Source organism: Pyrgilauda ruficollis, unplaced genomic scaffold, assembly GCF_017590135.1.
Source record: "Pyrgilauda ruficollis isolate IOZ18807 unplaced genomic scaffold, ASM1759013v1 scaffold276, whole genome shotgun sequence".
NCBI lineage: Eukaryota > Metazoa > Chordata > Aves > Passeriformes > Passeridae > Pyrgilauda > Pyrgilauda ruficollis.
In genome coordinates this window covers 182548-208313 of record NW_024524111.1, presented here as the reverse complement: position 1 = coordinate 208313, position 25766 = coordinate 182548, and the positions used below count along the sequence as shown (strand labels likewise).

At 55.5% G+C, this 25766-nt stretch overlaps 1 protein-coding gene across 2 annotated transcripts in view; it reads left to right on the top strand.

Annotated features, from left to right (window-relative positions):
- Nucleotides 1–331: 331 nt before the first annotated feature.
- The window catches only part of COL18A1 (collagen type XVIII alpha 1 chain), a 35558-nt gene continuing 10123 nt past the window's right edge, over nt 332–25766 (top strand). The window contains exons 1-3 of one of the 2 annotated variants that reach the window (XM_041471723.1): nt 332–375; nt 818–885; nt 22588–23132. In XM_041471723.1, the coding sequence (XP_041327657.1) occupies nt 365–375; nt 818–885; nt 22588–23132 (624 nt within the window). In that variant the 5' untranslated portion in view covers nt 332–364. Of the gene's footprint in view, nt 376–817; nt 886–17599; nt 18880–22587; nt 23133–25766 lie in introns of those variants that run through there. The other variant, XM_041471722.1, reaches the window with a different exon arrangement.

Sequence of the window (25766 nt, the reverse complement as noted above, 5' to 3'; positions counted from 1 at the left end):
GGTGGAGTAAGAGGTGCCCGGGCAGGTCCTGCGGGCAGTGGGTGCCCTTTGGGGGCGAGGGTGCTCTCCGGCGCCCCAGGCAGAGGTGGGATGCTCCTCAGGGAGCGATGTTTCTCGGGAGGGATGCTCCTCGGGGAGGAGAGGTGTGCCTCTCCCACTCACCATTCCCCGGGGAGTGTCCCCGGGCCCGGCAGGAGACCGCCTGCTGTGAGAGTCCCTGTCCCGGGGGCTGGGGGCGGGCTGAGCCCCGGCCCCGGCTCACCCGCCCGGGGAGGGCCGGCCCTGCCGCCCCTCCCCTTCCCGCCCCCCGGGCCGTGCCGATCCCGCCGCTCCGAGCCGAGCCGAGCCGAGGCGAGCCGGCACCATGCGCACGGGGTGAGTGCCGGGGCTGCGGGGGGCATCGGGCCCCTGGAACCGTCGGGGATGGGGGGGGCACAGGTAGTGCGGGAAGCACGAAGACGCCGTACAGAGGCGGCGCCGGGAATCTGGAGCCGCCGGGGAGGGAGGCACCGGGACCCTGGGGGGCAGGGGGTCGTCGGTGTAACCGTGGCGGGACCCCAGGGCCACCGGTACCGCGGGAACGCCGGGGAAGGCTGGCACCAGGACCGGGAAGCCGCCGGGCTAGGGGGCACGGGTAGCGCGGGAAGCCGGTGCCCCGGCACACGAGGGGCTGGGGGGTTCCGGGACCCTGAAGCCGCCGGGGCTGGGGGTCCCGGCTGTGACCGTGGGAGGACCTCGGGGCGGGGCTGGAGGCCGGGGGGCGCCCCGCATTCGGCAGGAGGGTGGGTGACCTCTCTCTCCCCTTCCCTTCCCGCAGGTGCCCCCCGCCGCGACTGCTGCTCGGGCTCTTTGTCCTGCTGGTCCCCGCTGCTTCCCAGGAGCCTGGTAACGTGCACGGGATGCTGCGGGATGCTAGGGAGGGGAGTGCCTGCCGCCGTACTCAGGGTCCCATACCTCCTCCCTGTCCTGAAGTCCCCCATCGCCTGGGAGGCTCTCCCCAGCAGGAATGGGGGCCCGAGTCTGCCCTCGAGCCAAATGCTGCGCCCACTCGTGATTCCCGAAGGTGGGGGTGATTCCTTCAATGGCCACATCCCTTGTGGCTCCTGAGCCCGGGGGGTCCCGTGTGCCCCATTCCATCAGTGGCCAGGGATGCTGGGGAAATCCTTGACTGCAGCTCCCTGGGAGGAGAGTGTGGTTTGTCAAGTCCGTGCTGGCTGTGGGACAGGCGGGATGGTGTTACCCCAAAGTGGCCATGCTCCATGTGTTAGCGTTTTCTCCACAAATCCTCCCTGGGGCTGCATGTCCTTGGAAGTGTTGAGAGTGGTCGGGAGCCTCGAGCCTATGCCTTGGGGATGCAACACCTCCCACACCCTTCTGGCCTTTTCCCTGCCTTCGGGGCTCCTTGTAACGTCCCACTTCTCAAGCTGCTGGTGCACCGGGAGAGGGGAATTCAGTGCTGACTCAGCTCTCCAAGCCTTCTTTCCCCACGAGGCACACGGGCCGGTTCTCCCACTGCCTGTGTTTCTGGTGAACTTTACCTCCCTGACAGGGAAGCTTCCTGCCGGCTGCCAGGCGGGATGAAAGCCCTCCTCCCCTTGCAGCCGGTCTCTGGATGCATGCCCAGTGCCCGGAGGCGGGAACAGCCACGGCTGACACAGGGAGCCCCCACTTGGATCCCAGGAACCACAACTGCCAAAGCAGCTGAGCTGCAAGTGACAATCCAAAAACTGGGATACAGTGGATTTTCTCTGGGGTAGTGATCTGGTCTTCAGTTTGTGCCAGCATGGTGTGAAGCATCACTCATGTCTCTCTCTGCTGTCCCAGGCTGGGCACGATGTTTCTGTTAGTGGCATCCCCAGGTACAGGTGGACTGGAAGTCGGCCATGAAATTGGTGGATTATTTACTGGAGCAAGGATTTGTGTCATCTAGGAACAGCTCTGGCACTGCTGTGTGGGCAGCGGGGTCAGCTGTGGAGGGAAGGAGGCTGGCTGGGGCAGCGGGGGTGCCCAGCACTCCTAGAGCACGTCTGGGAACACTGGGAGAAGCTCTCCAAGTGCCCTGGGCTGCATTTATGATGCTGCTTTCAGTGGCGTGGGTGCCTCCGCAGGGACCACAGTAACAAAGCTCCCCTTGGAGATCTGCAGAGACGGGAGCATCATTCCCATGTGAAATCCTGAATTGGCTCTTTTAGGTCCCTGGAGACTGTCCAGTGCAGCCAAGCTGAGCTGGAGAGCCAGGCACTGCTTTTATAGTGGGTACTCAGAGTTATCCGTGCCCTTCTCGTCCTTTCCATCAGCGTCCTTGGGCACTCAGGGCTGGCCAGGACCCTCTGCTGAGCTGCAGGTGCATCCTCCAGCTTTGGGCAGCCAAGCTGGGGGCCGCCAGGAGGTTCCCCAGGGCATGCAGAGGGGATGAGTGCTGGGGGAACCAGTCACCACTGGCAGGGAGGTGCCCGTCTCACCCAGCTGACTTGGCCGTCTCCCAAAGGCAGGCTGCAGATCTGGTTTTAAAGGAATTCAGTGGGTTAGTGTGGCTTTTTTTTCCTTCCTTTCTTTTTTTTCTTCCCCCCCTTCCCTTGGTTCAATGTCCAAGGACTGCAGGGCCTGTTCTGCCAGCCCGCCTTTGTGATGGCTTCTGGGGAATGTTTGCTCCAAAGGCTGTCCTGGCATGGAGATAACCTTTCTGTTTATCTGCCTGCCTTGCAAATTTGGGGGCTTAGCTGCTCCAAGCTGGGCTGGCCTCTTATCATTGGATCTCTGGGATTCCTCAGGAGGGGCATGTAGCCATGAGGAATAGTGTGGGGATGCTGACACAGGTCTGGTCTGGTGAGTGTGGGGGGAACCACAAATAGGGTTATGAGTGACCCCAAGCATGGGCTAAGTCAGATGCTGGGAAAATCCCCATTCCCAGGGGGCAATCCTGTGCCAGGTCCCTGGTTAGGGGCAATCTGCTGGCCAGGCCACCCCAGTCTGGTGGTAGAAGCAACCACGCATTGGAACAGACTGCCCAGGGAAGTGATGGAATCACCATCCCTGGAAGTGTTTGAAAAATGTGTAGATGTGGCTCTTGGGGACATAGTTTAATGATGGAACTGTCTGTGCTGGGTTAGTGGTTGAATCTGATGATCTTGGAGGTCTTTTCCAACTGTAATGCTTCCATGATTCTGTTATCTTCTCTCACACTGAATTTCTGTGCTTCAGTTTGGGGCTGGGAGGAGCTTCAAAAGCAGCCCCAGCTCTCTGCTGTGCTGCTGCTGAGGCTGCAGGCAGCACCTGGGAATTCTAGCTGCCTCTTCCCACTGTTATGGACAACAGGTGCTGGAGCTGCAGGTTGAGAGGCTCATTCCTGATAACTTCTATCCCCAGGGGTCTGTGGGTCCTTCTGGCTGGTATTCCTCACAAGGAATCGCTGTGCAAAGTGATTTACAGCCTGTGACACAACTGTTCTGATGTCAGCACCTGGTGGGGTTTGACAGGGGCATCAGAGCTTTCCTAGCATTATTTTAGGAATTTCTTCAAAAGACATGGGGGCTGTGGGCAGCACCCAGTATCGTGGGTTTGGCTCGAGCAGGGCTGGCACCTCTCAGCTCTGACAGCGTCATTTGACCACTGAGGTTCCAGCAGGGGCTGGGGAGGATGCTGTGCTCCAGAAGCTCCTCAGGCACTTCACCTCCTTATCAGCTGGCAGGACTGCTGTTTGCAAAACCTTATCTGTGCCGTGGGAGCTGCTGGGGAGGGGGAGCTGCCCAGGCTGCTGGCAGCTGGAAGGAGACAGTGCTGTGGGCATCTCCTTGCAGCGCCTCTGAGTTCCTGGTCCATCATCCTGGCAGGTGGATCCCATCCCTCCTGCCTGTCCCAAGGAAGTGGTGGCAGAGATGAAGTGGCTGTGCTTGGGTGGTGCTTTGGAGCTGGAAATTAGGTTTAAAAAGAGACTGAGAATTCCTGCAGAGTGGCTGTGCTCCCTGGCAGGAGTTTGCTTCCATTGAAGTACACAACCTTTTCAAGCCCTCATCCTAAGTTTTCCATTACTTCCCCAAGTTTGTACCTGAACCTGGTCTATCCACAGCATCCATTCTCCCAGAGCTCTTGCCTTGGTTTTAGGTTTCCATGTGGTGTCTGCTGGCCCAGTGGCCTGAGTGCCTGGGAGCTCCCTCCCCACTGCTGAGTGTCCCTGGAGGGATGGCGAGCTGCTCTTCCCTGTGGCTACTAGAAAACCCTGTTCATACACTTCCATATTCTGGAGAAACAGAGTTTTTTTTTTTTTTTTTTTGCTCTGAAGGGCAGCCTCTCAGTGACACTGCTCCCTATTTATTTTGGCCTGCAGCTGGACTAACCTCTCCTTCCAGTGTTTATGGCAACAAAACTTGGGTGCTGTTAAGCAGCAAATCCAAGCCCTTGGAGAAAACATTTTGCAATCCTGCTTCAAGCGTCACTGCCTGGCTTAAAAACTCCCTGAGCAGAAAAAACTGTGCTGCTGGGAAACTGGCTTTGCTGCTGGGTGGGATGTCACCACTTCTTTATGAGGAGGCAGGAGCATGCAGAGCCAGGGGCGAGGACTCATCCAAGGCTGCATCCTCTGATAAAAAAGAGGGAGAGAGACTTTTTACGTGAGCCTGGAGTGACAGGACAAGGGTAAATGTCTTCACACTGATAGAGGGGAAGGTTGGATGGGATGTTGGGAAGGAATTCTTCCCAGTGAGGCCCTGCCACAGGGTGCCCAGAGAAGCTGTGGCTGCCCCTTGATCCCTGGAAGTGTTCTAGGACAGGTTGGATGGGCTTGGGGCACCCTGGGGGAGTGAAAGATGTCCCTGTCCATGGCAGGGTGGAACAAGGTGAGGAACCCACCCCATATTCTGTGACAGGGATACCACATCTCTTCTCACCACTCTGGCCTGTCATAACTATTAGGGATGATACTCAAAACCCTGGAATAACAATTCCAGCAAGTGGGCTGTCTTTTTTTTCCCAAACTCTGGATAGTTTACCAAGAAAAGAATTAATTCTGGCATTTCAGTAGAGAGTTCAAAGTGCTGAAGGAAACATCTGGGATTAAGTATTGATGTATATCAGCAGCTCAGAGGTATGGGATTAATAAAACACTAATGATTCTTGTGTTGTATCTGATGACATTTGGGAAAGCATTGGAGAGGAGTCCTTTCCGAGAGCATGCTGCAATCTCTCTGAGTGTGGGAGCCTGGAGGCAGTGTCTTGGATGTCACAAAGAAATTCTTCCCTCTGAAGGTGTCGTGGCACTGGTACAGGTTGATGAGAGAAGCTGTGGCTGCCCCTGGATTCCTGGAAGTGTCCAAGGCCGTGTTGGATGGGGCTTGGAGCAGCCTGGGATGGTGGAAGGTGTCCCTGCCCATGGCAGGGAGTGGGACTTTTGGGTTTCTTCCTACCCAAACCACTCTGTGAGGTTCCATGATGGATGAGCTCCCCCTCACACCACATCCCAGTTTCCTCTCTGCCAGCTCTGGGGGGGCTCTGCCTGGCTCTCCTGTCCTCCAGCCACATTCCTCATCCTTTAGGTAGCAATGTGTGTGGAGCACCGGTGCTGCTGCCCTCGGGAGGACATGCCCTGTCCTGCTGATGGGTGGGAGGTGCTGCAGGGGAAACCTGCAATGATTTCAACTGGTGCTAAGTCCCCTTAAATCCTGGGGATTGGGAACAAGTCCCTGATTTTGTGGGTGGAGGAAGGCACATGGTAGCAGCAGTGTGTGTGGCTTTCAGTATCGGGCTTGGTTAGCCTGGGGAGCTTGTTGCCATAGATATCATTGAAGCACAAGGAGGTAAATGGGGTTAGAAAATGGTTTGGAAATTTGTGCAGCTACCAGGGGCTCTCGTATTGCCTTAATATGGATTTGGAACCACTGGGAGAGACAGAGGGAGAGGCTTGAGGGCAAAAAGCCTCCACACCCTTGAGGTGTGAGGGTGGTTAATCAGCCCTTTGGGGGTGAAGGGGTGGTGCCCACCGCACAAAGGTGGATGGCTTTCAACTCCTGAGGAGTGTTGGAATGAAGCAGGACACTGACACCCCCTGGGCTGTGGGCTAGGGCTACTCCAGGGTCGAGGCTCCAGAGGCTTGCTGTGCTCCTGGCTCTGACCAGCAGCGCTGTTTGGCAGCAGCAGCCCCAGCACTGGGGCTTTCTCAGCAAGCAACATCTGGTCCGGAACATCCCGTGTCTTAAAAAGGTTGCTTTTGTGGAATTTTTATTGCTTTTTTTTGGCATCGCCTCCCAGCCCTTTTCTAAGATGGAAATTGGTCATTAGTGGATTTTATTGTAGTTTTTATTCCCAAGCTCAGTCTGCTGGTTTCCTCCTCCCCTGGGGACTGCAAGATCTGGCTGTTCCTCTGACCCTGTCCCCAGGTTGTGGGAGTCTGCTCAAACAGCCCGGGGTGGGAATAGGAGCCAGGGCACCTGGAACCCAGCATTACCATCCCCATGCTCTTCCCACTGTCACCACTGGCATAAATCTCTGAGACCCCAATGGTCCTTGAAGCTACCTCTGAGTTTATAATTCCTAAATTAGGCACTTGCCTTCCTTCTGGAAAACACTGTAATCAAACCAATTTATTATTTTCCACCCTCCTTGTTAGTCTGTAACTTAATTGAGTTGGAGATTGTTGACTTTTGGATATACAGCAACTTTTTATTAATCCCCAGATAAGCTGGTGGTGCTCATTTGTGGCTTAGTGGGAAGGCATCTGTACAGCTTATTCCTTCTCCTGGGGTCCCAAAATGCTTTCCAGAGGGGCCAGGACCCTTATCCTAGGGACCCAGGACATGTGGGTGACATGGAACCCCCAGACACATCCTGTGACCCTATCAGTGATGCCAGCATCTCCCCAGCTGTGTTCCAAAACTGGAGAAGTGCCCTGTCGTGCTGGGAGCTGGGGCTCAGGGGGTTACTGACGGGTGGAGTAGAAACCTGCAATGATTCCAGGTGTCACTTAGTCCCCTCGGATATCAGGGTGCAAGAAAAAGTCCCAGCCCCTGACACTGTGGGCAGAGAGAGGCGTGTGACAGCAGCATGCGTGTGATTTTTGGCTTTTACTGTAGATTCTTTGAATGGTTTGGCTTGGAAGGGACATCAAAGGCCGTCTCATTCTACCCCCTGCCATGGGAGGAACACCTTCCACTATCCCAGGTAGCTCAGACTTCAGGATTTGATTAACCAGTTGTTACTTCTGCAGCTGCTCCGGGCACATCTTTTTGGTGGGAAGATGGTGATATCAGGCCATGAAGGTGGAGGGTGTGTGGGTGTCCAGGCATCCTCCTCGGCTGTGTGTGGTACCCAGTGGGCTGGGCTCTTGATCAGAGTCTAATCCCACCAGGATTCTCCTGGTGCTGGACTGGATGGAGATATCAGGCAGTTCCCTCCCAGCAAGGATGCAATGGGGTCGTGGGCTTGGCTCCCTCTGGGTGCCAGGGGGAAGGGAATCCTCATGGCATCCTTCAAGGCCAGGCTGCCAGCCCGCCTCCAGCCAGCCCTTGGCAGATGCTGACACTGATGGCTCCTTTCCCACCTTCTCCTTGGGCTCAGCCGAAAGAGTTAAGGAAGCCATTGGAGAGGGGCCCCCAGAGGCAACTGCTGGAGGTAATAATCTTCCTTCGGCTCTTTTTTCTTTTCCCCTGCTAATTGCGGAGTTGACATCGTCCCCTCTCCTGAAAGGCTCTTTTGTCAGCCGAGTTGCTGGGCAAAGCCGGGGCTTGGCAGCAGGTTTCGAGCCCCGGGCCGTCTCCTGCACATCCCTCTCCGGCGTCAGGTAGTGAAATGACTCTTTCAGCGACAGCGACGTCCCTCCCTCTTTGGCTCCCATCTGAAACACAATCAAACACCTAAACAGCGACAAAAAACCCTCCTTTTAGCGAACGGGGCCTGATTTTCGGCCGGTTTCACCTCGGCAGTGGAGGGAAAGGTCAGCCCGTCTAGACTCTAATCCGACAAGTGTTGTATTTCTTCGCCCGCGGGTGTCCTAGCAACGGGATTAACCCGCGGTGCGGGCGGACATTGGCGGGATCCCGCTCCATCCCGGTCGGGATGTGTCGCTCCCCCTGGCCGGGCAGCCCCAGAGCTGGGCTGGGCTCCCGCTCTGCTCCCTGCGCCTGCCCAGCACCAGCGGCTCCTGGTGCCAAACATCAGCGGCACGGGAATTGAGAATACTGCTGGTAGGACAGGCTTGTGGATGTTTGACCCACCCCAGGCCGCTGGTGAAGCACTTCTGCCCCAAAAAGGACACCAGGCCTGGTTTGGGGACCACACTGGAGTGGGATGCTGCACACCTGCACCACGGGACAGCCTGTGTGGCTGTAAATCTGACTCTCACAGTGGAAATGAGTCTCCCGGTGCATCTCCTGATCCCAATGCACTGATCTCCCTCCCAGAACATTCCTTGCCTCCCAGTGCTCTGTTCTCCCACTACATCCTTTGTATCCCAGCACCTGGGTCTCCCAGGACATCCCTCCCTCTGTTCCAGCTGTGCAGGGGTGGCTGTTAACCCCTGACATCCCTCTGGCCTCGGGGTCAGCCTCGGCGGCAGCAATACCAGCAAAAATATGTCTGTTTGGGTCGGGAGCATTTCCTTCATTCAGCTGTTTAATCTTTTTATCTCTCTGCTGCTGCTCCATCACCTGATGGCCCCAGTTTGTCTCTAGATGTTACTGGTGGAGCCTCCCTGCCTGCGTGCAGCCGGTGCCAGAGCTCAGCACCCAGACATCCGATGGGTGGCTCCCAGTGGGTGCTGCGTATCCGGAACCCCCATATCCGTGCATGATAACATTGTTCCATTTCAGTCTTTTCAGCCTTTCCTCTGCTTTCCCAGCGGCCCCTTTCCGGGCTTTCTTCTGCCTTCTTTCCTTGTGGAGTGGCCAGCCAGGGTTTCTCCCAAGAGCTGTGCGAGCTTTGCTATTCCCCTCATCCCGCTGAGCTCTGATGTCCCCAAGCGTGGGATGCAAAGGAGCCAAAAGGGGTTTGAAGAGCACAGTCGGGGTTTAATCCTTGCTGTTCTGACAAGAGGAGCTAGGAGCTGGCTCCCAGTGCAGCCCAAGGAGGTCCTGCAGGCTCCAGCATCCTCCAGAGTGAGGTGCTGGTCCCAGGGCAAGGCTGTGTCAGAGCTGCTGGAGCCTCAGCACTCTGGGTCTGTGCCCTGCAAATGGCCCCATGCTTTAATGAGGAGTTGGCTAAAGCTGGCAAGGCTGTGGGCCTGGGAGAAGGGGGGGTTCCTTCCCCCAAATCCCAGCTGGGTGCTCTGGAGACAGGCTACAGCTTGCCCGGAGTCCCAGAGTGTAGCTCCTGCCTACGTGGGATTTTTTTTTCCCCTGCAGCTGGAGCGGGTTAAGAGGGGTTTTAGAAGCGTTTTCTTTTCTCCTGGGTGCTTAAAACAACAATAAATAAAATCCCAGCCCTGCGAGTGACACTGCTGCTGCTGCAAGGAAGGGAAGATTTATGGAGATTTTTTTTTTTAACTTTACAGGTCACTGCTAGTATTTGTGGAATTGGCTTTGCTGCAGGAAAAACTGGTTTCCATCATTCCCATTAGGAAGAAACCTCTGCGATCCTGTAATTAAAATGCAGAAGAAAATAAAATAGCAATATTTAAGTAGATGCCAGAGGAACTGGTGCTCGTAGCTGGATCCTTTGGAGGCTGTGTGTGTCCTCTGCCTTTTTCTGACCTTGGCTATGCTGCTTGCAGCCTGTGACAGGAAAAAAAAAAGGGCTTTTTTGCACTTTTTCTGGGCTTTCTGGCTCCTGTACCAGCCTGCAAAAGTATTAAAAAAAAAAAAAAAGAAACAACATTTTGACCATGGGAATGTTTTAATCCATCTTGAGGCAGTTTCCAGGGTTTTTTTATCACCTTATCTGAGCTGGGACTGGCACCAAGATGAACTCCTGTTAGGCAGGGAATGTTGGGACTGTGACTCCTCCATCCTGTAAATGAAAAATTATGGATTTGACTCATCCCCATCCTCTTGCAGTAGGACAGCTGCAGCCTGCAGGGTCTCATTCTGGTGGTCCTGGCTCCTCAGAACTTTTAAGCAGGGAAGGGAAACTCTGCTTCCATAGCATTATTTTGGGGGGTTTATTTTTATGTGGGTTTTTTGTTTTTTTTTTTGGTTGGTTGGTTGGTCTGGTGGCTTGGTTTTTTTGTTCGTTTGTTAGGTTTTTTTTGTTTGTTTGTTTGTTTCTTTTGTTTTGTTTTAGTTTTTTGTTTGTTTGTTTGTTTTTTGTTTGTTTTTTGTTTTTTGTTTTTTGTTTCCAGAAAAGATTCACTGCTTAGACTTGGATGCTTGGGATGTGAACATTTTTCCATCTGGCATGGTGATATGAGAAAAGATCCCCTGACTTTAGGGGCACCTTGAACCCAAAGCATGGTCATCAGGAACAAAACCATCCCAAATCCCAGGGTGCCAGGTTTGGGTTAGAAGGGACCTTGAAGTTCATCCAGTGCCACCTCCTGCCATGGCAGGGACACCTCCCACTGTCCCAGTCTGCTCCAAACCCCAATGTCCACCCTGGCCTTGGACACTTCCAGGGATCCAGGGGCAGCCACAGCTTCTCTGGGCACCCTGTGCCAGGGCCTGCCCACCCTGCCAGGGAACAATTCCTTCCCAATATCCCATCCATCCCTACTCTCTGGCAGTGGAAGCCATTCCCTGTGTCCTGTCCCTCCATCCCTTGTCCCCAGTCCCTCTCCAGCTCTCCTGGAGCCCCTTCAGGCTCTGAAGGGGCTCTGAGCTCTCCTTCTCTGACAATGCTCAAACCCCACCTGGGCATGGTCCTGTGCACCCAGCAGGTGAGCCTGCTTCAGCAGGGCTTGGATTTGCCGATCTCCAGAGGCGCCTTCCCAGCCGCAGCCCTCCGGGACCCTGTGAATGACGTCCCCCGCAAGGCTGCCCAGCCTTCCCAGCCCGCCCCCCCTTTGAACTCTCTGGTATGTGAATTTTTGCTGGTGTCAGAGGGTCGGCGGCTGCAAAATCCCTCCCGGTTAAAGGGTGGGAATACCAGTGTGTGCAGCTTGGGATAATTACCAGTTGTCAGCAAAACAATAGTGACATTGTAGGGCAGGAGTAAAGGGAAAGGGCCCCAGTCTTGAGAGTAACGTTACTTTTCTATTTAGGTTGCCATAGTCTTTGCTGAGAAATGGCCCTATTCTCTCTAATCCTCCCCTTCAGGCATGCCTGCTGAGCTTTTTTGTGTGGTTTGGTTTTTTTTTTTAACCCCTTATCATCCCAGGAAAGAGCTTGTGGGTACCCATCTCGCTGGTGCTGTACTGCAGGGATGCCCTTGGCTCATGGCATTGTGCCCGTGGGCCGTGGGCCGGGAAGCTTTGCCTTGGGATGCTGAAGCCTGGGATGGTGCCTGGCTGTGGCATCATCCCTGCACTCAGGAGGGGGCAAACCTGATCTGGAATCTCTGTCTTCATGCAAGCAGGGACACAAATTACACCCCTCCTTGTTCCTGGCACCTGTCCTCTTACAAGTGGTGAACTTCAGTGCATTAAAGCTCTTTATTGCATTGTATTTTGCTTTAAAACCAAGTGACTTGTAGAAAAAAGGAGTAATTGGTCAAATACTGGCTCTGGTTGTTGGTTGCAAAGGGATGATGAGTTCTGGCCTCATCCAGCTCCTGCTGGCTTTCCCCAACATTTGCATGGAGCAGCAAAGGATCACCCACCTGTGTGACCCCCTTTACTATCCATCTCCAAGGCTATTTGGACTTCCTCAAAAGATCTAAGTTTTCCTGCTTAAATACTTGTGGAGACATGGCAGGGAAAGGGAGATTTCAGCCTTGGCTGATATCAGGTTGTCATCGCTCAACTTGATTTCAAGGCGTTCAATTGATTGATTTCTCACTATGGCGTTGGGACGTGCGCAGCTGGGGGGGGGTTCAAGGCCTGGGTGATGCTTTCCCTTTTCCAGTTGCTCCCCATCCAGGCTGTTCATGACCCCAGCATCCACCCCCAAAGGGCCTGCCAGGCACCTCTCCGTGTCATGTCCCCAATTTTGGCCCAAAAGGTCCAGCACGGAGCACAGTGCCCCGCAGACAGCAGAGAGCCAGGGATGGGATGCAGTGGGATGTGACAACAAAGCATGGCCAAGGTCGGCTGCCTGGTGCAGGGGAAACTTTGGAAGGAGCCAAAACTTTGGAAATGCTGCCAAAGTCAGCGGCACAGGCGAACTATTGTCTGAGGAGTGCAGAGAGGTGGAAGGACCACAGAGTGGACACGGAGTCTTATTACGAGCACAGCTGGGGGCTTCCAAGCCAAACAAAGTCCCCTGCGCTGCAGGAGGGCAGCGCTGACAAGAGCCAGGCTGGTTGGATGACTTGAAGATTGCAGCTGAAATCCCAAAACAAACCCCCCTCCCCGATCCCCCTTTTCCTGTCTATTCCCTAAGAAAATAGCGTTCCTCGCCACCTGGCCCCGCAGCAAGCATGTGAGCTTGGATTCTGTTTGCTGCACGCTGGGTTGAGGATAAGGTTAATGACCTGCCAGGTGGTTTTCCTCTCTGAAAATCCATGTCGAGGCTCTATAAAGCAACCACGAGCTGTGGCAGTTGCCTCCTGCAGCAGCATGGGCCAGCTGGCACCCAGCATCCCTGGCTGGAGTGGGTGCAGGACGGATGCTGTTCCACGGGATGGAGGCTGTGATGCTCCGTTGTAGCTTCAGGTAGATCGCTTGGTAGCTCTTCTGTATTTTGTTTGGTGAATTGGGGTTTTTAAGCTGTTGGTGTTTTCTTTGCTTCTGAAGTCCTGGAAGACAGCTGGGGATGGGCAACTTCCTGTTTTTGTTGTGTAGGCTTCAAAGCTGGTGCTGGGTTACCCACTGACAGTGCTTTGTTTCTCTGTCACGTTGGAGGGTTAAAATCCTGGCATGGTTGAGGGACATCATTGGCTTGGAAAGGTTTGTTTGAACTCTGGGGACATGTACCCACCTGGGTGCACTGTCCTCCTCTGATTCTCTGGTTGGGATGGCATCAAGTTGGATCACAAACCCTCTGTCCCATCCCTCATCTCCCCTCATCCTGCTACACAGAAACTGTCTACAATGCTAACCTGGGTGCCAGGTGCAATGATCTCCCTGTATCCTCGGGGAAAGAAGTGCCTGGGAATGGGAATGCACTTCCTCCCTGTCCCTTAGAGAGACCACAATCAACACCCTCCACCAGGTGCCTCTCCCGAGGGTGGTCAAGCTGCCGAAGCTGAGGCAGGAATGCCAGGAACTAAATTGAAATTTGGGGCTCCCTGGCTGAGCCAGAACCTTGGTGGGGGGTGAGGAGCAGAGTCTTCTCCTGTCGGGGGAGCAATTAGTCTGCAAGATGATTTATTAACGTGGAGGAGGATGATCCAGGGGGTCGCATTCCTTCCCCTGCCTTCCCTGCCTTATCTCCGGGCTGTCAGTTGACCCCGGGGGCAGGTGAGTGATTGGAAGCAGAGACATGGCCCCAGTGGAGGCAGGATGAGGGGGGACTGGGGCTACAGCTCACCCCAAGCTCACCTTGAGTTTTATACACCTCCCTTGGGTTCGGCTGTGCCCAAATATTGATGGTCCCTCTCCACCACCCATTCTCCCCATTCTCTCTCATCTAAACATCACGGGGTGGCCAAAGTCACTCCAGCCCCAATTCTCTGCTGCCTTGTCTGCTTGTCCATGTGGATGGGGCAGAGTAGGACACCAGCACCTCTTGACTGTGCCTTGTCCAGCCCTGCTCAGCTCAAGAGCAGGAGGAGGATGCAGGTAATGACAGGGGTGTGGGCATGGCCACCCTTCTTCCCCTCCTGGGGCTATTTGATGGCTCCTACAGGCAGTCGTGACATTTTCACCGTTTATCTTATCGAGGAATTTGCTGGGAGGATGTTTCTGGCTCTCCATGAGTAAATGTTTAGGAATGCTGCGGTCCCGGGGGGGCTCCGTGGTGTTACACAGCCAGAGGCAGGGGGGAACACTGTCCTGGAGGCAGAGGCTGGCAGAGTGGCACCTGTGTCATTTTTGGGGCTGGGCTGGCTGCTGTCACTCCCGCCAGCTTGGCTCCTGTGCACCTTTGTCTCCCGCTCCCCATCTCCCTGGCTGGGTGCCCACCCATGGGCTGGGTGCCGCTGTCTCTTTCCAGGGACTGGCAGCAGGGGAGGTCAGCGGCTCGGGATGTGACAACATCCTCGGCATGCATCCCCAGGAGGGCCTTTCAACTGCTGTGTGGGGCTTTTAGATGGGGAACGGATTAGAATCCCAAGTGTCAATAGGATTTATAGATACCTGCTGACAGTCCCTGAATTTTTCTGCTAAGTCCGAGAGTGCTCCCACCTCTGGTTTTCTGCCTGTGCTCCTGTCAGGGTTTCCTCCCTTCCCCTTGCCCTTCCCCCGGTTCCAGGAGGGCTGTGCCCACCCCTGCTCCCTCCCAGTCTCTGCCGGAGCTCTGTGATCTCAGGGCTGTGTCCAGCCAAGTGGGGTCTCCTGAGGAAGTGTCCGCGCTCTGCTCAGCCTGAGGCTCCCTCTGCTGTCCATCCGTCCTCCATCCTCTGCTTGTCCGTCCATCTGCCTGGCTCCTGCTGGGGAGTCCTTGGCCTGTGCAGGACAAATTGCTGAGCTGGGCTGCGGCAGGCTCCCTGTCCTCTCCCAAAATCCTGCGGGATGAGCAACCCCGGGGAGAAACATCGGTGTACTTTGACCACGGATGAAAGGCTGCAGGTCTGGATGACAGGCTCTTTTTTCCTATTCTTATCTATTTTCCCCCTTTCCCCCCGCCTTTTTTCTCTCTCTCTTTTTTTTTTCCCCTATTTTTTACTCCCATTTTCTGTTTTCAGTTTCCTTTCTTCTCCTTCTTTTTTCCTCCCTTTTTGTCTTTTTTCTTCCATCTCTTTTTTCTTTCTCTTCCCCTCCCTTTCCCCCTTCTTGCCTTATCCTCCTCTCTTTTCCTCCTTCTCATCACCTTCTTCTCTTTTTTCCTGTTCTTTTCTCTGTTCTTTCCCCCCTCTTTTCCCCTCTTCTTTTTTCCTCGCTTTTGTCCTTTCTCCCTTCCTTTCTCTTTCCTTCTCTTTCCTACTGTCATTTTCCACTTCTTCCACTTCCCCCACACACTTTCCTGCACTTCCCAGTCTTTCCTTGACTTCCCCAATCTCTTTTTTCTCCTTTCTTCTTTCCCTCTTCCTCCCCTCTCCTTTTCCTCTTCTCCCCACTCTCTTTCCCCCCACCCTCTTCCCCCAATCTCTTTTCTTCCCCATCTCCAGTCTTTTCCTCCATCTCTGATTTTTTCTCTCTTTTCCCTTTTCCCTCCCTTTCCCCCCTTCCACCCCTCTATTTTTCTGGCCCAGGACTGAGCCCTCAGTGCCTTCTTAGGGCAACCCAATCCCCCCTTTTCCTGAGGAGCCATGTTGCAGCACCAGGTGCCAGAAGTTTTGGGAAGATGCAGTCAGCCCCTTTGGGAGGAAACTGGGACCAGGGTGAGGCTCCAATTTTGCTTTTCAAGGGGTCCAAGGTTATGGCAAGCTGGGAGCAGCATCTTGTGGAGTGTGCAAAGTGTTTTTTGGGAGCCTTTAGCCTGGAGGAGGAAAAACCAAGGGGTTTTCCCTGCTCTGCCAGCAAGCCAGCTGCCATGGCTTCTCCCTGAGGGAATACTTCTCCAAAATATTTCACCAGCTGGTGCCTTCCCAGTCTCTGCCTGGCTGCTTGGTCAGTGGCAGAGCTGGTTGCACTGGACTAAGATGCTCTAGTGCCACCAGTGCCACCAGCTCACCCTCAGGGCACCTAGTTTGGAAATCCCTTTTTTGGGGATGCCCCAGCCCTGGCTCCCTCCTGGGGAGCTTCCTGGAAGGAGGTGTGCAGTGAAATGAAGGTCATTGACTTAATGAGGGTGTCGCACGGGACTGCTACTCCATCCGTGTCATGAGCTGCCTAATTCCAGCAGAAGGGAGAAGCGGGAATTTCTCTGGCTGGGCATCCTGTCTGCACATGCTTGGGCTACCCCAGCAGGGTGCTGCTGCCCAAATCCTCCTGGCAGAGACCAGGCAGCTCATGGGAGCATGTGATGCTCCCCACACTCTGGGGGAGCCGCACAGCTCTGGGGCGGGGAGAGGCTCCAGGAACACCAAGGTTTTCCATCCCACCAGTGGGAATGGAAGCAGCAGTCACTCCTATCCCTCTTGGATGTGCCAAGAAATCCTGCACCGCATGGTGCCACCGCACCCTGGCCCCAGGGCAGCCAAGCCTGTCAGGACACGCCAGAGAAGGTTGGCAGACACCTGGCTCCTTCCCCAGGCTGATGGAAGTACTGGAGCTCCAGGAGGGAGCCATATGGAAGCTCTGCCATCTGGACAAACCCATGTCCTGTGTGGATTGGTGGGGGCTGTTCCGCAGCAGATGCCCCTAACAGTATCGGTCACGGGGAGGGCTGCTGGCAGCAGCTGCCAGCTCCCATTTTCAGGGTAAAACTCGCCTGTTTTTCTTCAGAAGTACTGTGGGAAATGTTGCGTAAAGCAAAATGAACATCTGGGCATTTGTCGTGGTGATTTTCCTGAATATTTTTAAACTGGAGCATCAGCTCTGGCATGCGGAGATCTCTACTCTGCAGAGACCATGTTATGGCACACTCTGACCTTTGTGGTCACACACAGCCAAGGAAAGCCAAAATTGCCACCTCCCTATCAAAACCCTGTCTCAGGGACACTTCTTGAGCCATGGAGGTGACTTGCCTGGTATCACCATGGCAGTGTAGGCCCTGGGAATGCTCCATCTCTGCTTGGCCATTCCTAGGAATGAGGGACACCGTCACCCGAGCTGGATAAGTGGATTTGGGGGTAACTTTTTTAAGCCAAGGCAAAGAACAATCAAAATTTTTGAGGCGTGGTAAAATGCCAGCACTGCCCAGGGAAGATTTTCATCCCAGGGCTCCAGGAAAACTTGTGATTGGGAAACTTGTGATTGCTCAGACCTGGCTTCAAGGCGTTGCTGGCGCGTGATGCTTGCGGGGGCAGGAAAGCTGCAGTGCTCCCCTGGACATCCTGTGACAGCACCTGGGGGGTCCTGGCCCTGTAACTGAGCCGGGCAAGCAGCTTTAAACACTTGGCTTTGGGGACTTGTTGTGTTTTCAGCTGGTGGAAATATTGGAAATGTTTTCTGGGATTTGTTTCCCTCCTCGTTCAGTTTTGCTCCGAGATTATAACCTTTTCCCGAGGCCTGAAGTGGGGTATCCCACCAAAGCTGGGCATCCATGAGGACCATGTCCATGCACGACCCCACCACATACAGCTCTATATGCTGGGAATTTAACTGGAGCCATAGAGCAGGGAGAGAGGAGTTAGGATCTTCCGGGCAGGAAGGAGTTAAACATCTGCCAGCAGCTGCTGGGACAGGCAATAGGGTGCATCTGAAGGCTGGCTTTGCTCCCGGAGGTTTTGGGGAGCTCAGGTGAGTCCCCAGGCAGGCAGCGGGGTCCCCGAGGGGCCGTGCCAGCAGCGGGAGGCTGGCGCTGGGGAGTGGAAGGCTTGGCAGGGCCGGCGGTGCGGCCACTCCTCCCCCTGCTCTGCTCCGGTTTGATGGGTCGAGTGCCGGAGCTTGGGAGGAGAGAGCGATGTGAGTGCTCCGAGAGTCTGGCCGGGACAGAGCTCCTGCCTCTTCCCTGCTTTCCTTCCTCCAGCCTCTCCACTCTGCTCTCGGGAGCAACGGAGCTTGTTTTCCCCTTCTGATGGCCCCACCTCGCTTGGGGTTTGTGCTCCTCCTGGCTTGCTGCTTCTCCTGCTCCGAAACACAGCTCCTGGACTGGGTTTGGGACAGCATGAAGATCACAGGAAGCCCAGCAGTACCCGGTGAGGGAATCCCGGCGTCGCCGCCAACCTCAGCAGCGGCTCCGGCTCCCAGCCCATCCCCAGGGATGTGGGGTGGTGAGGTGGCAGGAAATGTCACCACCCCACGGCAGCAGGAGCCAGATCCTGCTACAGCAACACCTGTGGGTGAGGGAGCCGCAGCCAAAACCACAGAGCAGTGGGACAGGAATGCCACAGGGCTGGTGGAGAGCACGGCGTGGCCAAGCATTGCTCCTCTCCACAGCATGTCACCTGCCCCAGGACAGCAGGTGGCCAGCAGCCCCACCAATGACCCCCAGCTCCTGGGGACAGGGACCCACAAGGACCCCCAGCTGCCAGCGTCAGGGACCACTGAGGACCTGCAGCTCCGGGGCTCAGGGAACAGTGAGGACCCTCAGCTCCTGGGGTCAGAGACCTCTAAGGACCCCCAGCTCTTGTGGTCAGGGATGACCGAGGACCTGCAGCTCCGTGAGACAGGGACCACTGAGCACCTGCTACTCCTGAGGATGAGTACCATCGAAGACGCCCAGTTCCTGGGGTCAGTGATCCCCAAGGATCCACAAGTCTTGGGGACAGGGACTACTGAGGACCTGAAGCTGCTGGGATCAGGGACCACTGAGAACCCACAGCTTCTGAGGATGGGAACCACTGAGGACCTGCAGCTGCTGGGGTTGGGCACCACTGAGGACCCACAGCTCCTAGGGATGATGAGTACCACAGACCTGCATCTCCTGGTGACAGGGAGCACCAAGGACCCACAGCTCCTGGGGACAGGCATCACTGAGGACTCACAGCCCTTGGGTACGGGGACCACTGAGGACCCACAGCTCTTGGGGACAAGGACCACCAAGGTCCCACAGCTCCCAGACATGAGGACCACTGAGAATCTGCAGTTCCTGGTGATGAGGAACACTGAACTCCTGAGGACAGTGACCACCGAGAGCCCAGAGCTCCTGGAGAACACGGAGAACCCACAGTTTCTGAGGACGGTGACCACCGAGAACCCAAAGTTCCTGGGGACGGGAACTCCTACAGCAATGGAGACACGGGTGTCCTTGCAGAGACCAGCGGGTCTCCAGCCAGGTAGTGCCCCTTTTCCTTTCTCACCAGGTGACAGTACCCATGAGCAGGCGGTGCCGTTCCAGGACACCTTGGCACAATCTCCCCATTACTTCCACGCAGCATCACCGACCCCATGGCATGGTGCCGGCCAGCCGGGGCTGGCTCTGGCCAGCCAGAAAGGAAGCCAGAGCCCCCCTTGGCCTGACCAGAGGGTGGATAAGGGTGTGGATTCTCCTGCTGCCAATAACTCTGTCCCTCTGGAGTTCGATTTACTAACCGCTACCATGCAGCTCTACAGGAGTGACGGCGTGGGGCTCACATCCTTCTTTCCAGGACTGATGCCAGTGGCCGGCCATTGCCAGCCCATCCCGACCCACCTGCCCTTCTGCAGCGTGCTGGGCACCAGCCATGTCCGATTGCCAAATTACCTTCAGCATGGCAGCGAGGAGGAAATTCGGGCGGCTTTGCATGAGTGGGAGGGGTTGCTTGAGTCGCGGTGCCATCACTACCTGGAGTGGTTCCTCTGCTTGCTGCTGCTCCCCGGCTGTAGCCCCTCGGTCCCCGTAACCCCCCCGCCATGCCAGGGCTTCTGCGAGGCTGTCAGAGACCTGTGTTGGACTCACCTGGCCGGCAGGCACCTGCCTCTGCCTTGCGATGCTCTCCCTGAGGAGGATGAAGGGGTTTCTTGTGTCTTTATTAATGCTTCTTCAGGTAACGTGGCTGGGCGACATCCCTGTGTTGTGTCTCCCCTGCACAGACTCCCCCAGGCGCTAAGGGGATGCTTCTGCCTTGTACCCGTGGGATGCTGCCGAATCCAGAATCGCTTTCCATCCAGCCTTGGCCTTTCCAAACAGAACCAGTGAGTTTTGGCTCTCTTCACAAGACTGAGCATCACTCCTGGTGAATCACATTGGCCAGCACAGGGGATGCTCCCCAAGCGCATTGTACTGGCATTCAGGGCCAGTTTCCGGGTGCCACAGGGCTTTGGGGTGTCCATCCTGGCTGGGATGAGAGCACTTGGAGCACTTCCAGCTCCCTGTAGGAACAGGGCAAGGACCCAGAGTCTGTGGCCAACCAGCCACAGCACCGTGGTGGTGAGGAGGTTTCAAGGTGACCCTCAGCCATGCCAGCACGCTCCCCTCTCCCGGGGCAGCCCTTTGGGGTTAATGATTCACCCGATGGCGGCTAATGTTTGATCCCTGCTGCTTGGAAAAGAGGGAGAGGTTACTTCACCCCCAGCTTCATCATTTGGTGGCTGTGACCTTCCAGGGACCCAGAGAGGGCGGGGGGGTGAGAGAGGGGAGTGGGGAGGGGGGATGACTGGTGCTTGGAGAAATGCAGTTGGGATGAAAGCTGGAGCTCCCCCCGCCTGCCAAAGCCTCTGAATGAGGCTGTGTTCCCGTGCTGACCCCTGAGCCCTCGGGGGATGGCCGGGAGATGCCAAGGAGGAATGCCGAGACTGGGGGCTGGCAAACCAGGGTCGCACACACGGTCCCTTCAGTGTCAAAGAGGCTCTGTTCGGGGGGGGGGATGCACTGGGATCATGGGGATGCTTGCAGAGGAGGTGCATTCCCATCTGGGACTGCACTGTGGTAGCTTGGATGGGCAGTGTCAGGAATGAGTGGGGAATGTGGGTGCTGTGGTGCACCCCATGGAGTGACTTGATGTGCTGCTGTGTGCTGGTGGTCCCCTGAATACCACCTGGCACCCTGGGCTCAGGCCAGCCAGGAAGGTCATGGCAGAGTGGGAAGGTGGCTTGGAGCATCCTGGGGACGTTTTCAATGGCAGAATCACTGTGCCCAGAGACATCCCCACAGCCATCCCGTGCCAGCACAAAACTCACTACAGCCCCCACCATCTCTCCATGTTCCCTGGTGCATCCCCAGTTTGCCATAGGGATGATGGGCTGCGATATTTGGGTTCTGGATGCCCTTTGGAAAAAGCACGTGTGGCCTGAAAGCTCTGGGAATGAGAAGGGGCACTTGGCTTTTGTAGGGGAGCAGACATTTGAAGGGGTCTCCCCTTACCCCTCTGCTCCCCAGTCCCCATCCAGCTTCTGTCACGCAGGAAAAAAGTTCATTTGCTTTGGGAAGTGCTAGCACCCAGCTCCCACCCCGGACTCGAGCGCGAGTGGCATGTTTGAGGAGGAGGGAGACTCCCAGAGCCGGCTGCAGCTCCAAGGGGTGAATGGTTGCAAATTACCCTGCTAATAAAAGCCTCATTCAGCGTGTCCCATCATCCTAAGCCCTGGGGGGGATACAATGACTTGCCTGGCTGCAGGAATTGCAGCACGGCTCTTACATCCATGTGGACGCCCGGGAGGAAGCTCTGGTTTCCTTTTTCCTTAAAACTGCCATAAATTTGGCTTCCTCCAACCCCAGATAAATGCAGTCCCTGCATCCTGGCATGTGCAGTTGGAATGAGCTTGTGAGGTGCTGAGCATGGGGTGACTCAAGGGTGGATGACAGGCTGAGAATCTGGGAGACCCCTGCTCACTCACCCCATCAGATTTGGTGTAGGGCTGTGCACATCTGGGAGTGAAAGGGTGCTGGACTCCAGGATCCAGAGGTTCTCCTCTAAGCAGACTGGGGGTGCCCCATGGGGAAGCCTGATCCCAGTGCAGGGCAGAGGAAGGGGCTAGAACTGGTGGAAGACTGGGAAGGAGATTTACCTCAGGATACACCTCTGATTTCCCCCACTCCCCATTGCTCACATGAAAATCAGGGATGGAACTGGGGACACTGAATTGTGTCAGCTCCTGCTCCTGGCACAGGATGGGGTCGAAACTCATCACTGAGCATCCATTCCCATTGCAGATCCTTCAGCATTTTTGTAGCCGGGGTGGTTGGGTTTCCTCCCTCCCAGGAAAGGAGAGGTTAAAAAGCCTCTCCTTTGGAGCTGGCACTGGCCCCAAGTGGTTGACATAGGAGAGGAGGAATCCAGCGCCCGGTGTGTGGGCGATGAGGATGTGCTGGCTGCCAGAACAACGGGAGCTGGCGGACACAGTGCTGGCTCACCCTCACCAGATGTTCAGCTGCGCTGGGTAGGAGAGGCTGTCTCCAGCAGAACTTCCCCAATTCCCTAATTCTCAATAGGAGTTGGGAAAGGAGGCGACCTCCAAATTGAGAGCATCTGGGAAGCTGAGCTGGCTTGAGCTGCGTTCCCAGGGTGTTGCGAGGGGATGGCTCTGATTTATTCCCAGCTGGAGTGACCATTGGATCTTGTCCTGGGATGACGCGAGGGGTCACTGTGATCCCGGAACGAGTATGGATGCAACACACTTCCCCGGGGCTCCATGGTGGATCAGCATCCTGGTGCTCCAGCAGCATCTCCCTACCATGGGCAAGACCCCTTTGGTTTTATCCCATCTCAGGGAATCTGAGCAACCTGGTCTAGTGGATTGTGTCCGTGCTCATGGCAGGGGGATTGGAATGAGATGGTCTTTAAGGTCTCTTCCCATCCAAGCCATGCTATGATTCTGTGATATCCCAGCTGTGGTTGGGGGGCCAGCACTGGGAATGGGGAGCATTTTGGGAGACGTATCTGAATGATGTAGTGGGGCAGCTCACTACATCATTCACTGCCTTGGCCAACACACAAATCTTGGGGCGGGTGAGTGGAGGGAGCCACTGAAGGACAGTGTATTTGGGAGGCACAGGCAGGCGTGTCCTTGCTGAGTGACCATCCTTGTCTGGACCTGAGACCATTCCCTGTCCTTCCTCCTTGCAGAGAGCCTGAGTGCTGAGATCAGTCTGCTGGAGCTGATTGGGGACCCACCAACGGAGGAGATCCACAGAATTTATGGCCCCGACAACAACCCTGGCTACGTCTTTGGTCCCAACGCCAACACGGGCCAGGTGGCCCGGTACCACCTGCCAAGCCCCTTCTACCGGGACTTCTCGCTGCTCTTCCACATCCAGCCCACCACGCCCCGGGCCGGCGTGCTCTTTGCTGTCACGGACTCCTCGCAAAGCATCATCTACGTGGGCGTCAAGCTCTCAGAGCTGCGTGCGGGCCAGCAGCAGATCATCTTCTACTACACGGAGCCGGGCTCGCCCAGCTCCTACCCAGCTGCCACCTTCACCGTGCCCACTCTGCTCAACCAGTGGACGCGCTTCGCCATCAGCGTGGAGGAGGAGGAAGTTGTCCTCTACCTGGACTGTGAGGAGCACGAGCGTGTCCGCTTCGAGCGCTCCCCGGATGAGATGGAGTTGGAAGAGGGCTCCGGGCTCTTTGTTGCTCAGGCTGGAGGGGCTGACCCGGATAAATACCAGGTAAGAGCTTGGGTCACCCCAAGGAGTATCTCCCAGAAGCCCGGAGAGTTGTGATGCTGCCCATGCCCAGAAGACAACCAACTCTGTGTGTGTCCCTGGGGAAGTGGACACCTGAGATGGAGGTGAAGGTGGCTTGAGATGCCACTGATTTATTGTCTTGGGGCTCACCAAGGCTAAGCTCTCAAGCTGGGCTGGCAGGAGGACATGGGGTTGCCATGCAGCTCCTACTATTGCCTTTTCCCAGCAAACACATGGAGCCTCTTCAAATCTTCCCAGTCCTAAAAATACCTAGCTCCTTTGATAGAGAAGTTGGTTTGTCTGGGAAAATGTCTCTCTTACATGGAAAAAATGCTTGGACTGGAGCATATCTTTGCTGGCTGATGTTGGGCGGTATCTCCAGAAAGACTTTGGAGAGTGAGGAAGGATGTGATAGCTCAGCCCATGCTTTGAGCAGGACTCGTATTCCAGATAAGGGTTGTGGAAATTGTGGGGAAAATGCCCAGCTGACATGGAAATCCCCTGCAGGACCTGAGGAGAGGAATGTTCAGGTTTATCCGGGGCTGAGTGGGATTTGCCCAGCAATAGAGGCTCTGCTGAGGGGAGCAATGTTTTTCCTGTGGAGTTCTGCAAAGCACATTTCTGAGCTTAAATACCATCCTGACTGTACTGCCACATTCCCCCTGGAATGGCTTTGGGCAGGGAATGGCTTTGGGCAGGGAAAGCTCCCCCAGGAAGGGGTTAATCATTGATGGGCTACAAACTGGTTTGCCTGAGATTCTGGTTGCTCCCTTGGAGAGCAACTCTTTGCTCTTGAAGAGCAATTTCTTTGCTCTTGAACGTGCTGTGAGGACCTGTGCAGGTCATGGCTGTGGAGGAGCTCCTCTCACTGGCTCGAGGGGTTTGGCACCGTATGGAAGGCATGGCAACAGCCTGGAGCAGAGCAGATCCTTTTAGCAGGTGATGCTCCCAGGCTTGCCAACCCCTGAACCCACTGCCCGCCCCCGGTTTTCCCGTGGGGAATAGCTGGCTGAGGAGGGAAAGAGGCCTTGGCTGGGTGAGAGGGGAGCAGCATCTGACTGCCTCGTGGTGTTTCCATCACTGTCCAGCCCTGCCTCGTGTTATCTGGAACTAACGGGGCATCAAGTGGATTAGAGCCTGGCCCTGGGTAAAGCCTCAAGACAAACTTGCTGGGAGGCAGCTGGAGGGGTGTCCTGGCACTTCTGCTCCTTCCTGAGTCGTCTTTGTGGCCATGGCAGGAAACCTGGAGGGGCAAAGCCTGCAGGTGATGCAGAAGCCCCCAGGAGAGCAGCTCTCAAGGGGGCAGATGGAGTCTCAGCTAGGGCATGGCAGGAGGGTTTGTTTGCAGCTGGATGTGGCACTTGGGGACATGGTTTAGTGGGGGATCTGGCAGTGCTGGGTTAATGGTTGGGCTTGATGGTCCTAGAGGGCTTTTCCAGCCTTAATGATTCCATGATTCTGTGGATTCACTGTAAGATCTTAGGTGCTGCTGCTCTCTTTATCAGAGCAAAGAGACTGCAAAGGTCCCCTATCACCATCATCAGTCCAGGAGTGGGACTGCCTCACTTCAGGGCTTGGAACTGGCTTGTTTCAACCTTGCAGTAACTGCTCAGCACCATCAGCATGGCTGGACAAGCCATGTGCCAGAGCTGGCATCACATGGGCTGAGCAGAGGTAGCAGCCAGGACCCGGCCAGACACCCAGCAGAGCTTTTACAGGCATCATTTGGCTGTGCTCCTTGTTTTTCCTCTCCTGAGGGCTTGCTGGCCACAGCTGACTGCCCTGCCCCACGCAAGGACAGCTGGCAGGTTCTGCAGCCCACATGTTGTATTTCCTGGGATAATCTGCACTTCCTTACTATTTATTTGTGTTTTGCAAGCACCGTCTGCATCCAGGCCACTTGTTTATACAAGAAACCACCACAAATCCCTTCCTAAGGATGCTGTCTCCAGGCAAACCTCTGTAGCATCCTGGCCTCAGCAGGAGAGCTGATATGGGTACCAGCCTGAACCCCATAGCTTCCACTGCAAGCGGGGTCACCCAGCACATCCCAGAGCACAGCCTGGGTCCTTGCTGCAGGGTGGTACACTGGGATGCTGTTGGGATGGGAGTCTGCCAAGTTGGGATGCTGCCCATCCGTCTGATCCCAGTGGGGAGGAGAAGGGGACCATGCTGGGAAGTGAACTCTGAGAGAGGAGATACCTCCCCCTTTAATGTCTCTTCTTTGGGCAAGACAACTAAAATAATATTTGTGCTGGCCTGAAAGCACAGGGTGCCATGTCCGGGCAAGGAAATGTGATGGACTTAGGAAAATAGGGATTGGGGCAGTTGCAGTTCAGCCAGGCTGACTGTGATATAATATTAATGAATTATAATTAGATTAAGTTACATAATAAATATATTATAAATACATAGTTTATACATAATTAAAAAATTATATCATAAGCAAATGCCCCCATTTGGGTGGTGACCTCTTCCAGCTGCAGTGCAGAGAGCAGATCTCATCCATCCTTTTTCTCCTACTCGAGTTCCACTCGAGGACGTGGTGGCCGAGTGGCACAGCAGGTCACATCACAGCTGGGTGGCTTGTCCGTGTCCCCAACCCATCCGCGGTCT